This window comes from Pipra filicauda, unplaced genomic scaffold (genome assembly GCF_003945595.2).
Source record: "Pipra filicauda isolate LSUMZ 115617 unplaced genomic scaffold, ASM394559v2 scaffold1080_size65607_pilon, whole genome shotgun sequence".
Taxonomy (NCBI): Eukaryota; Metazoa; Chordata; class Aves; order Passeriformes; family Pipridae; genus Pipra; species Pipra filicauda.
The window spans coordinates 53,610-65,560 of record NW_024103519.1 but is presented as its reverse complement, the minus strand read 5'-3'; the positions used below and the strand labels follow the sequence as shown (position 1 = coordinate 65,560).

Sequence of the window (11,951 nt, the reverse complement as noted above, 5' to 3'; positions counted from 1 at the left end):
GGCCACAGTGTCGCCGTCCCCCTCCCGGCCCTAAATGTCCCCTTTGAGCGCCCCCCCGGGGCCCCCCCCGCCGCCGGCGCCCATTGGCCGGGCTTTGGGGGTGCAGCCGCCGCGGGGCCACCCTAAAACCCCGCGCCCGTGCCCGTGTCCCCTCCGTGACGGGCCACCATGTCCCCGCGGGCCACCCGCCGCCTCCTGCTGCTCGCCGGGCTCGTCGCGGCGCTGGGTGAGGCGGCCACGGGGACAGGGGACAGGGTGCCCAAAGCGGGCTGGGGGGGTGTTGCCGGACCCTTTTTTTGGGGGGTGGTCGTGGGGCCGGGGGCCACCCCCGCGGGGGTTGGGGACTGTCCCCCCAGCCGGGCATGGGGGCGCGGGCGTGTGGCGCTGTCACCGCGCGGGGTGGCACTGTCACCGCGCTGCGGGGAGCGCCTGGCACCTCCCTGGGGACACCTGGGGGGGGGTGACACTGTCACCGCAATGCCAGGAGGGTCCCAGTGCCTGGCACCTCCCTGGGGACAGCTGGGGGGGGTGACACTGTCACCGCAATGCCAGGAGGGTCCCAGTGCCTGGCACCTCCCTGGGGACACCTGGGGGGGGTGACACTGTCACCGCAATGCCAGGAGGGTCCCAGTGCCTGGCACCTCCCTGGGGACACCTGGGGGGGGTGACACTGTCACCGCAATGCCAGGAGGGTCCCAGTGCCTGGCACCTCCCTGGGGACACCTGGGAGGTGCCACACCCGGCCCTGCCGCTGTCACCGCGCTGCCAGGAGGGTCCCGGCTCCTGTCACCTCCCTGGGGACACGGGGGGGGGGGTGGTGTTGGGGCACCTGTCACCGTCCTAGGAACGGGGGGGGGGGGGGGCTGGGGCACCACCCTGGGGACACCGAGGGGGGGTGACACTGTCACCGCGCTGCCAGGAGGGTCCCGGCGCCTGTCCCGTCCTTGGGGACACGAGAGGGGGGGTGCTGGGTGACGGGCCCCTCACTTGTCACCTCCCTGGGGACAGATGGGAGGTGCCACACCCAGCCCTGCCGGTGCCACCGAGCTCTGGCATAGAAGGTCCCAGCAACTGTCACCTCCCTGGGGACACGGGGGAGGGGGGGGTTGGGGTACCTGGCACCACCCTGGGGACACCTGGGGGGGGGTGTGACACTGTCACCGCGCTGCCGGGAAGGTCCCAGTGCCTGTCCCCTCCCTGGGGACAGACGCGGGGGGTGCTGGTGCCAGCCCTGCCCGTGTCACCGGCCAGCGGGACACTGTCCCCTCCGAGCCAGCCGTGGGGACACCGCCGCTGTGTCCCCTCCCTGCCCGCGCTTTGGTGACACCTCCCGTGGCGCGGGGGTGGGTGGGGTGTGACGGGGTGTGACGGGCGTGTGCCCCCCCCCCCCAGGAGTGTCGCCGGTGTCGCCGATCCACGTGTACACGCCGCGGGAGGTGTTCGGCACCGTGGGCTCGCGGGTCACCCTGTCCTGCAGCTTCTGGTCCAGCGAGTGGATCTCCGAGGACATTTCCATCACCTGGCACTTCCAGGCCGAGGGATCCCGCGACAGCATCTCCGTGAGTGCCCCCAGCTGTCCCCAACTGTCCCCAACTGTCCCCAGCTGTCCCCACCGCGTCCCCACCGCGTTCCCGACGTGTCTCCAGTGCCCGCCGTGTCCCAGCCCCAGAGCACTGTCCCTTCCCTGCTGGTAACACCGTGTCCCCAACACCGTTGTGACACTGGGGCGTCCCCAACGTGTCCCCAGCCCCAGTGCCCGCCGTGTCCCAGCTCCAGCCCCAGGGGACGGTCCCTTCCCTGCAGGTGACCCCTCACCACGTCCCCTCACACTCTGGTGACCCCGGGGTGTCCCCATGATGTTCCCTTGTCCCAGTGCCCGCCAGATCTCAGTGCCAGTTGTGTCCCCTTGCTCTTTGGTGACACTGGGGTGTCCCCATGGTGTCCCCACAGTGTCCCCAGCCCCAACAGGACAGTCCCTTCCCTACGGGTGACACCGTGTCCCCCACACCGTGGTGACCCTGGGGTGTCCCCAACGTGTCCCCAGCCCCTGCCGTGTCCCAGCCCCAGCAGGACGGTCCCCTCCCTGCGGGTGACACGATGTCCCCCACACCGCGGTGGCACCCTGGGGACACCTCCACGAGCATCCCCAGCGCTCCCGTGGCAGCCCCTTCGTGATGCCCCCTCTCCGGGGCAGGGCAGGGGTGGGGTCACCCTGCCACCCTCCACCCCCCCCCCAGCGCGATGTCACCGCTGTCGCTGTCCCCCGGGCAGATCTTCCACTACGCCAAGGGCCAGCCCTACATCGATGACGTCGGGAGCTTCAAGGAGCGCATGGAATGGGTCGGGAACCCCCGGCGCAAGGATGGATCCATCGCCATCCACAGCCTGGAGCCCACCGACAACGGCACCTTCACCTGCGACGTCAAGAACCCCCCGGACATCGTGGGCAAGTCCTCGCAGGTCACCCTCTACGTCCTCGAGAAAGGTACGGGGCCAATGGGGGGCCCTCCCGGCCCCGCCGACAGCGGGGGGACACGGTGACAATGTCCCCTCCCTGCCACCCTGACAGCGGGGGGACACGGTGACAATGTCCCCTCAGTGCCCACCCTCTGCCGGGGGTGACACGGTGCCGCTGTCCCCTCAGTGCCCACCCACTGTTGGGGGTGACACGGTGCCAATGTCCCCTCCCCGCTGCCGGGGGTGACACGGTGCCCCTGTCCCCTCAGTGCCCACCCACTGTTGGGGGTGACGCGGTGCCACTGTCCCCTGCCCGCTGCCGGGGGTAATCCGGTGCCAATGTCCCCTCCCCGCTGCCGAGGGGTGACACGGTGCCCCTGTCCCCGCAGTGCCCACCCGCTACGGCGTCGTGCTGGGCTCGGTGATCGGCGGGGGGCTGCTCCTGGTGGCCGTGCTGGTGGCCCTGGGCTATGCCATCCGCTTCTGCTGGCTGCGGCGCCAGGCGGTCCTGCAGCGGCGCCTGAGGTGAGCCCCGACCCCCCGCACCCCCCAAAACTCGGGGGCAATCCCGCCACACACCCCTTGAACCTCTCTTTCCTCCCTTTTTTTTTTTCTTCCTTCTCCCCCAAATTCCAGCGCCATGGAAAAGGGGAAGCTGCAGCGCTCGGGCAAAGACGGCTCCAAGCGCAGCCGCCAGGTGAGCGCCCAGGGGTCGGGGGGCGGCCGGGGGGGACCCCCTGCTCCCTTTGGGGTGGGAGGTGAAGCCCCCCCCGTGTCCCCGCAGGCCCCCGTGCTCTATGCCATGCTGGACCACGGCCGCGGCGCCAAGAAATCCAAGGGCGCGCCGGGAGACTCCCGCAAGGATAAGAAATAGCGGTTGGAGAAGGGCACCGAGGGGCCCCCCGGGGCGGGCGCCGGGGACCCCCGGAGACCCCCCCCCAAAGTCATCATGACCATCGAGATGGAGCTGCGGGGGGAGGGGAAGGCCGAGGCCGCCGCCGCCCCCCCGCCCCCCGCCCGCTCCCCCAGCAAGGGCAGCCTCGGCAGCGCCCTCAGGAACATCCTCAAGCCCAATTCGGGGGGGACATGAGCCCCCCCCTACCCCCCTCGCACCCCCGGCTCGGGACCCGGCGAGGAGCGGGGTGTGGTCCTCGCCGCGGGCCCCCCCCCCCCGGTTTTGGGGACACGCCGGGGGTCCCCCCCCGCGCCGCCCCTCAGCCCCTCGGGCGGTGCCGTCCCTGCGCGGAGGGAATTCCTCTCTCTCGGAACACAAAGCCACCACCGGATTTTGGGGGGCGGTCCCCCCTCCCCGGGGGACCGTGTCACCCCTGTCACCCGCCCGGGGGGGTGAGTGTCTCTTTTTTTCCCCCGGTTTTCCTCCTTTTCTGGCCGTTTTCTCGTCTCTCCCCGCGACCGACCCCGAATGACGTCGCGGGGTGGCCCCCGCCCCGTCGCCTTTGTCCCCCTCCTGTCGCCCCCATTAACCCCCCCGGCCCATAACCCCCCCCCCAAAGCCGACCGGAGCCCCGTGGGGGGAGGCGAGGCTGCGGCCGGGCGGGGGGCTCTGCCCGTGCCCACCCACCCCCCCACCCCCCCCGCGCTCCGGCACCGCTCCCCCCCCTCGACGTGTTTTTCTACGCCCTGTCCTTGTCCCCTCCGTGTCCCCGCGGTGCCATTAATAAAACTGACATCTCCGGGACCCCCCGTGTGTGTCCCCCCCCGGACTGTCACTGTTTTGGGGGGGGGGGCGGGTCTGGGATGGGCTGAGCCCTCACGAACTCATCGCACGGAGCTCCCACGGGACGTCGCCGGGACCCTCAAAGGGGGACGCGGTGGCTCGAGGGCGACCTGGTGGCACCGCTGGGACCCCCCCTCAGCCGGGGGAGCTGCCCCGAGCCCCCCCCCTTCTCCCATCAGCCGTTAATTAAAGCTCATTTAATTAACACCGAGGCCAAGGCTCAGGTTCCCGGGGGGGGGTACAATTTGGACACGGGCTGCCCGTGCACTGGAGCAGACTGGGAATTCTGGCTCCCACATGGAAAACCGGGATGGAGCTCCCTCCCCCCCCGGGGATAATTGTCCTTTCCCTAATAAGTCTGTGCAGCCCGACCCCGCCGCGTCCCCTGGGCCCTGCCCACGGCCACTGTTTTTCTTTCCAAGGAGCTATTTCTGGGTCTCCCCGCCGGATCCCGCCATTCCCGAGCCCCCCTGCGGGCAAAAATCCCCTGGAATTCGGGTGTAAAAATTCCCGAAAGTCGCTTAATTTTACAACCTCCCCACCACCACTTTTCTTTAGTCCCCGGCCGCTCTCGGCTCCCCCGGGGGGGGGCTGAGACCCTGCGGGTGATCAATTAACGGGAATCCCGTTGGAAAAGCCCCAAATCGGGGCGTGACGGGAGATTTGGGGGTGATGGAGCCGTTCCCAAACAAGGGGGGATTGGGGGAAATCCCCCCCCTCAACAGGGACAGCCTCGCCCCAGGGACCCCCGGGGCTGATTTAATGGGGGGTCCACACCCCCCACCCCACGCCGGGCATAAGGGGGACCTCGGAGGGTCCCTCCCGGTGGGGTCCCCTCCCCAAATCCCCCCAAAACCACACCCCACCCTCCTCTTCCTCACAGTTTATTCTCTGACGTGCTAAAAAAGCCCCTCCGGGGGAGGGGGGGGACAGTGACAGGAGGGTGGGGAGGGGATGGGGGACCCCAAATTTCCCGGGGGGGGGCTGCGGCGAGACCCATCTCCGTCTCCGTCCCCCCCCCGCGGCGGGTCCCACCTCTGGGGCGGGTCAGGGGCTCCCCTGGCTTGGGGACACCGATGTCGTCCCCCCCCCGCCATCACAGAAACGGGGCGATCCCCGGGGAACTGAGGGGCTCTTTCCACCCCCTCGCGCGAGGGCCACCTCCCCTCCGGGGGGACACCCGGCTGTGCCCCCCCACGGACCCCCCGTGTCACCCGGGGGGGGTCCCGGGAAGCCTCGACCCCCCTCCCCGGCGCCGTCGCGTGGCGGGGTCAGGGCGGGACCCTCCCCACGGGGGGCGGGGGGGTCCCCGCGCGGGTTGGGGGTCCCGGGACCACCCCCCTCCCTCAGGGCCCCGACTCCTTCTTCCGCTTCTGGAATTTGCGGAATTTCCCCTGGATGGCGAGAGCCGCGCGCTCCGTCTCGGGCGCGCTCAGGTCGATGTCGATCTCCTCCTCCTCCTCCTCCTCCTTCTTGGGGTCGCCGGTCTTGGCTGCGGGGGGCAAAGGAGGGGGGGGACAGGACAGGAGCTGCCCTGGGGACAACCTGGTACCCCCAAGGGTCAGCCTGGCACCCCCAGAGTCACCCCGGGGAGCGCCGGGTACATCCGGGGGGGACATCGCCACCCCTCAGGGGACAGACTGGCACCCCCAGACTCACCCCGGGGACCACCGGGTACATCCAGGGGGGACATCGCCACCCCTCAGGGGACAGCCCGGCACCCCCAAGGGACAGCCTGGCACCCCCAGAGTCACCCCAGGGACCGCCGGGTACATCCAGGGGGGACATCGCCACCCCCCAGGGGACAGCCTGGCACCTCCCAGAGGGTCACCCCCCAGCCCGAGGACAAGGGAAGGACAGAGCAGGTCCCCAAATCCATCCCGGTGCCCCCACGCCCCCCCCTCACTGGCTGGACACAGACCATGGGGGCTCTGAGAACAGGGGGGGGTCCCGGGCGGGGACAGGGGTGACACGGGTGACAGGACACCCCGCGGGGCGCCCCCCACGCGTGTCGGGGGGTCCTCACCTTCCTCCTGCCCGCCGGGGGCCTCCGCCGCCGAGGGGGGGTCATGGGGGCTGCGCTGCGGAGAGAAGGGGGGCCGGGGGGGTGACACGGGGGCTCCGCTGTCCCCAAGGTCCCCCCCCATTGTCCCCCGCGGTCCCCCCCAACCTCCGGCCGGAGTGGGGCTCTTGGGGGGTGTGCTGGGGACCGAGGGGGGCTCGGGGGGGTGACTCACGAGCTCCGGGGTCCCCCCCCACCGTCCCCGGGTCCCCCCAACCTCCAGCCGCAGCATCCTGCCCCAATTCCCATTCCCAGACGCTCAAAACAGTGGGAAAAGGGGGAAACCCCCTCGGTCTGTTTTTTTCTGACCTGGGCGGACCCCCCCCGAGCCCCCCGAGCCCCCCCACCTCGCTCATGTCCTCCCGGGCCCGCGGCCGCTCTCGCTCTGCGGGACCCGCGCCCCCCACCCCGCTCCTTTTATAGGGGCGGGGCTGATTGACAGCCGAGCGCAGCCAATGGGGAGCGAGGGTGGGGTCGGGGACACGCCCTCCCCTTTTTGGGGGGTGTCCCCCCCCCCCTCCAGCTTCGACCCCTCGGGGGGGACACGAGGGGACATCGCGGGGCTTTGGGGGCTTGGGTTGACACGGGGGGGCCATGGGGGGCTTGGGGGGACACGAGAGGATGTGGAGGGACACGGGGGGCTTGGGTTGACACGGGGGGGCCATGGGGGGCCTGGGGGGCCTGGGGGGACACGAGAGGATGTGGAGGGACACGGGGAGCTTGGGGGGACACGGGGTGTCTGTCCCCTGCCTGTCCCTTGTCTGTCACCTCTGTGTCAGTCTGTGCCCGTGTCCGTCTGTCCCCTGCCTGCCCCCTGCCATACCTGTCCTCTCCTGTCCCCGCTTGTCCCCCCGCGCCGTGTGTCTGTCCCGTCCTCCCCCCCCCCCCCGGTGCCATCTGTCCCCTCCCCGCCCCGCGCTCTGTCCCCGCCTGTCACAGCCTCGCTCAAGTTCAAGGTTCAAACTCCACGGGGCTCTGCCTGGGACCGGCGGGGACACTCAGGGACCGGAGGGGACACTCAGGGACCGGCAGAGACACTCAGGACCGGTAGGGACACGCGGGGACCAGTGGGACACTCAAGGACCGGTGGGGACACTCAGGGACCGGAGGGGACACTCAGGGACCGGCAGAGACACTCAGGACTGGAGGGGACACGCGGGGACCGGTGGGGACACTCAGGACCGGTAGGGACACTCAGGGACTGGAGGGGACACTCAGGACCGGTGAGGACACGCGGGGACCGGTGGGGACACTCAGGGACTGGAGGGGACACTCAGGGACCGGTGGGGACACTCAGGGACCGGAGGGGACACTCAGGACCGGTAGGGACACTCAGGGACTGGAGGGGACACGCGGGGACCGGTGGGGACACTCAGGACCGGTGAGGACACGCGGGGACCGGTGGGGACACACAGGGACCGGAGGGGACACACAGGGACTGGAGGGGACACTCAGGGACTGGAGGGGACACACAGGGACCGGAGGGGACACTCAGGACCGGTGAGGACACTCAGGACCGGTAGGGACACGCGGGGACCAGTGGGACACTCAAGGACCGGTGGGGACACTCAGGGACCGGAGGGGACACTCAGGACCGGTAGGGACACTCAGGGACTGGAGGGGACACGCGGGGACCGGTGGGGACACTCAGGGACTGGAGGGGACACACAGGGACCGGAGGGGACACACAGGGACCGGAGGGGACACTCAGGACCGGTGGGGACACTCAGGGACTGACGGGGACATGCAGGGACTGGGTGTCCCCTCACTGCTTGGGGACAATCCCCCGTCAATGGGGGGCACCGGGTCAGGTACCGGCACTGACAGGGACTCACGGGGACCGGAGGGGACACTCAGGGACTGACGGGGACTCACGGGGACCGGAGGGGACACTCAGGGACTGACGGGGACTCACAGGGACCGGTCACTGGAGGGGACACGCGGGGACTGGAGGGGACACACAGGGCTTGGGTGTCCCCTCCCTTCGTGGGGACAATCCCCCGTCACCGGGGGGCACCGGGCGCCCTCGGGGGTGTCACACGGGCCGTCCCGCTGGGACCGGGGACGGAGGGACACACACACACACACACACACACACACACACACACAGGGGTGACACAGCGCGGGGTGCGGGGACACGGCGGCTCCGAGGGGACGTGTCACACACCTCCCCACCCACACCCCCGCTGTCCCCGTGTCCCTCTGTCCCCAGCCATGTCCCTGCCCAGCTCCTCGGACTCCGAGCGCAGCCCCCGCCCCCCGCAGGGACCCCGCGACCCCCCGGGGGACCCGGAGCGGGGAGGGGACCCGGAGCCGGGAGGGGACCCGGAGCCCACCGAGGACAAGGTGTGCGCCGTGTGCGGGGACAGGGCCAACGGGTACCACTTCCACGTGCTGAGCTGCGAGGGCTGCAAGGGCTTCTTCAGGTGGGGGGCACCGGGGGGGCACCGGGGATGGGGGGGGGGAAAGGGGGGATGAGGCGGGAATGGGATGGGATGGGATGGGATGGGATGGGATGGGATGGGATGGGATGGGAGGGGAGGGGAGGGGAGGGGATGGGGTGGGACAAAGGGACGGTGTGGGATGGGATGAGCAGGATGGGATGGGGAGAGTGGGATGGGATGGCACAAGGGGACAGGGTGGGGTGAGGTGGGGACAAGATGGGATGGGATGGGATGGGATGGGATGGGATGGGAAGAAATGGGGTGGGATGAGGGGACATGGTGGGGGGAAGTAGGGGACAAGCTGGACAGGGGGTGACAGGATGTAAAAGGACACTACGGGGTGGGATGGGCCGGGATGAACTGGGATGGGATGAGAAGGGACAGCACAGGACAGTCCCACGGACTGGGGGGGACTGGGTGGCACAAGCACGGGGTCACCCAGCGAGTCCAGGTGACAGTGGTGACGCCCCCAGCTCCTGGTGACCCTGTGCCCCCCCGGGGACACGCGGTGACAGTGTCAGTGTCCCCCCAGACGCTCCATCCTCAAGGGGGTCCGGTACAGCTGCCCCCTGGCCCGGCGCTGCCCCGTCACCAAGGCCAAGAGGAGGCAGTGCCAGGCCTGTCGCCTCCAGAAGTGCCTCGACGTGGGCATGAGGAGGGACAGTGAGTGACACGGGGGGACACCCGGGGGGTCAGGGGATGGGGGGACACAGTGGGGACACTGTGGGAGAAGGGAGGGACATGGGGGGATAAAGGGGACCTGGAGGGACAAGGGGGGGGACCTGGGACAGAGGGAGGGACGGGGTGACACGGGGGACAGCTGGGACACGGCACGGGGACAGCAAGGGGGTGGCAGAGATGGAGGGACCCAGGGGAGACCCAGGAGGAAGAGGGGCAGCACCTGGGTGGGATAAAGGGGATGAGGAGGGGACAAGGGGGGGTCATGGGACAGAGGGAGGGAGGGGGTGACACAGGGGACAGCCGGGAGGAGGGGGGGACACGGCACGGGGACAGCGGGGGGACACGGGGGACGCCCGGGGGGAAGAGGGAGGACCTGGGGGGGGGACAAGGGGGGACCCGGGACAGAGAGGAGCGGCCTGGGTGGGGTGGCAGGGGAGGGGACAGCAAGGGACGGGTCACAGAGGGGGCAGCGGGGGGGTGCGCAGGGTGGGGACGGGGGGGCCGGTGCCTCTGGTCGCTGTCGCCGCCGCCCCCGGTGCCCGTGGCGGGGGTGGCGGCGGTGACGGTGCCGCGGGCAGTGATCATGTCGGAGGAGGCGCTGCGGCGGCGGCGGGCGCTGCGGGAACAGCGGGGACAGCCCGGGGGACAGCCCGGGGGACAGCCCGGGGGACAGCCCGGGGCACAGCCCGAGGGGCTCACGGCCGAGCAGCAGGAGCTCATCGACCTCCTCATCGCCGCCCACCAGCGAACCTTCGACTCCAGCTTCTCCCAGTTCGCCCACTACTGGGTGAGGGGGGGGCTCCCGGGACCCCACTGTGCCCACGGGTGACCCCACTGTGCCCACGGGTGACCCCACTGTGCCCACGGGTGGCCTGGCTGTCCCTGCAGGTGACCCCACTGTCCCTGTGGGTGTCCAGGGGTCCACAGGTGACCCCACTGTCCCCATGGGGGCCCTGCCCATCCCTGTGGGTGACCCAGCTGCGCCCGTGGGTGCCCTGGGGTCCCCTTGGGTGTCCTGACTGTCCCCATGTGCACCCCAACTGTCCCCATGTGCACCCCAACTGTCCCCATGGGTGCCCCAACTGTCCCCACGTGCACCTTGACTGTCCCCACGGGTGTCCCAGTTGTCCCTGTGGGTGACCCAACTGTCCCCATGGGTGCCCCATCTGTCTCCGTGGGTGTCCCAACTGTCCCCACATGCACCCTGACTGTCCCACGGGTGTCCCAACTGTCCCCACGTGCACCCTGACTGTCCCACGGGTGTCCCAAACATCCCCGTGGGTGTCCCAGCTGTCCCCACGTGCACCCTGACTGTCCCACGGGTGTCCCAAACATCCCCGTGGGTGTCCCAACTGTCCCCACATGCACCCTGACTGTCCCACGGGTGTCCCAACTGTCCCCACGTGCACCCTGACTGTCCCACGGGTGTCCCAAACGTCCCCGTGGGTATCCCAGCTGTCCCCACGTGCACCCTGCCTGTCCCACATGTGCCCCCCCCACCCTGACTGTCCCCCTGTCCCCCCAGCCCGCCGTGCGTCTGTACATCCCCCGGTCCCCCGGGCCGGGGGTGGCCGCGGGGGGGTCCCCCCCTCCTCTGCCACCCCCCACGGAGGACGTGCTGCCCGACGTGTTCTCGATGCTGCCCCACTTCGCCGACATGAGCACCTTCATGATCCAGCAGGTCATCAAGTTCGCCAAGGAGATCCCCGTCTTCAGGTGGGCGCGTTTGGGGGGCACACACGGGGCTGGGGCCATCCTGTGCCACCCTGGTGACGTCCCCTCGCGCCCCCCCCCACCCCCCAGGAGTTTGCCCGTGGACACCCAGATCTCGCTGCTGAAAGGGGCCACGCTGCAGATCTGCCAGATCCGCTTCAACACCGTCTTCAACGCCAACACCAAGGTGTGGGAGTGCGGCCAGCACTGCTACACCATCCGCGACGGGGCACTGGGTACGGACCTGGGGGACGCCTGGGGGGCGTGGGGACGGCCCTGTGCCCCTCCCGGGTCACCCTGTCACCCCCCTGTGCCCCCCCAAAGCCGGGTTCCAGCAGGTCTACCTGGAGCCGCTGCTCAAGTTCCACGAGAGCCTGAGGCGGCTGCACCTGCACGAGGCCGAGTACACCCTGCTCCAGGCCTTGCTGCTCTTCTCCCCAGGTGGGTGCCACACTGGGGGGCACGGGGGGACGGCTGGGTGTCCCCTGGGGCCCCGCTGATGTCCCCTCACCCCCCCCCAGGCCACGCCGACATCGCCCAGCGCGACCTCATCGACCAGTTCCAGGAGAAGGTGGCCCTGACCCTCAAGAGCTACATCGACCACCGGCACCCCGAGGGCAGGTGGGTGCCCAGAGGGGGGGTGGCAGCGTCCCCAGGGGTGGCAGGGACAGCCACCAGGCGTGTCCCTTACCCCCCCCTTGCCCAGGTTCCTGTACCCGAAGCTGCTGCTGCTGCTGACGGAGCTGCAGACGCTGAAGGTGGAGAACACGCGGCAGATCCTGCACATCCACGACCTGTCCTCCATGACCCCCCTGCTCTCCGAGATCATCAGCTGACCCCCCGCCGGGGCGGTGCC

General features: G+C 70.2%; 2 protein-coding genes across 2 annotated transcripts; both read left to right on the top strand.

The window, feature by feature from the left end:
* The first annotated feature begins 49 nt into the window (after positions 1-49).
* MPZ (myelin protein zero) lies at positions 50-4,136 on the top strand. The gene is given in 6 exon segments (XM_027728064.2): positions 50-226; positions 1,393-1,559; positions 2,272-2,485; positions 2,847-2,982; positions 3,094-3,154; positions 3,242-4,136. Coding segments are annotated over 6 exon segments (942 nt in total). The 5' UTR covers positions 50-168; the 3' UTR covers positions 3,548-4,136.
* Positions 4,137-7,828: 3,692 nt separating this feature from the next.
* NR1I3 (nuclear receptor subfamily 1 group I member 3) lies at positions 7,829-11,931 on the top strand. Its single transcript, XM_027728057.2, has 9 exons — positions 7,829-7,854; positions 8,470-8,683; positions 9,234-9,364; positions 9,961-10,169; positions 10,908-11,098; positions 11,186-11,331; positions 11,420-11,536; positions 11,617-11,716; positions 11,802-11,931. Exons 2-9 carry the CDS (start codon positions 8,472-8,474, stop codon positions 11,929-11,931), a joined length of 1,236 nt encoding a protein of 411 aa, XP_027583858.2. The 5' UTR covers positions 7,829-7,854; positions 8,470-8,471.
* Positions 11,932-11,951: the final 20 nt, after the last annotated feature.

Excerpts from the sequence above, each read along its gene's own strand:
- NR1I3 (XM_027728057.2), top strand. The coding sequence starts at position 8,472 with ATGTCCCTGCCCAGCTCCTCGGACTCCGAGCGCAGCCCCCGCCCCCCG. Across the intron at positions 9,365-9,960 it reads CGTGGGCATGAGGAGGGACA|TGATCATGTCGGAGGAGGCG; the intron begins GTGAGTGACACG and ends TGCCGCGGGCAG. Across the intron at positions 11,537-11,616 it reads CTTGCTGCTCTTCTCCCCAG|GCCACGCCGACATCGCCCAG; the intron begins GTGGGTGCCACA and ends ACCCCCCCCCAG.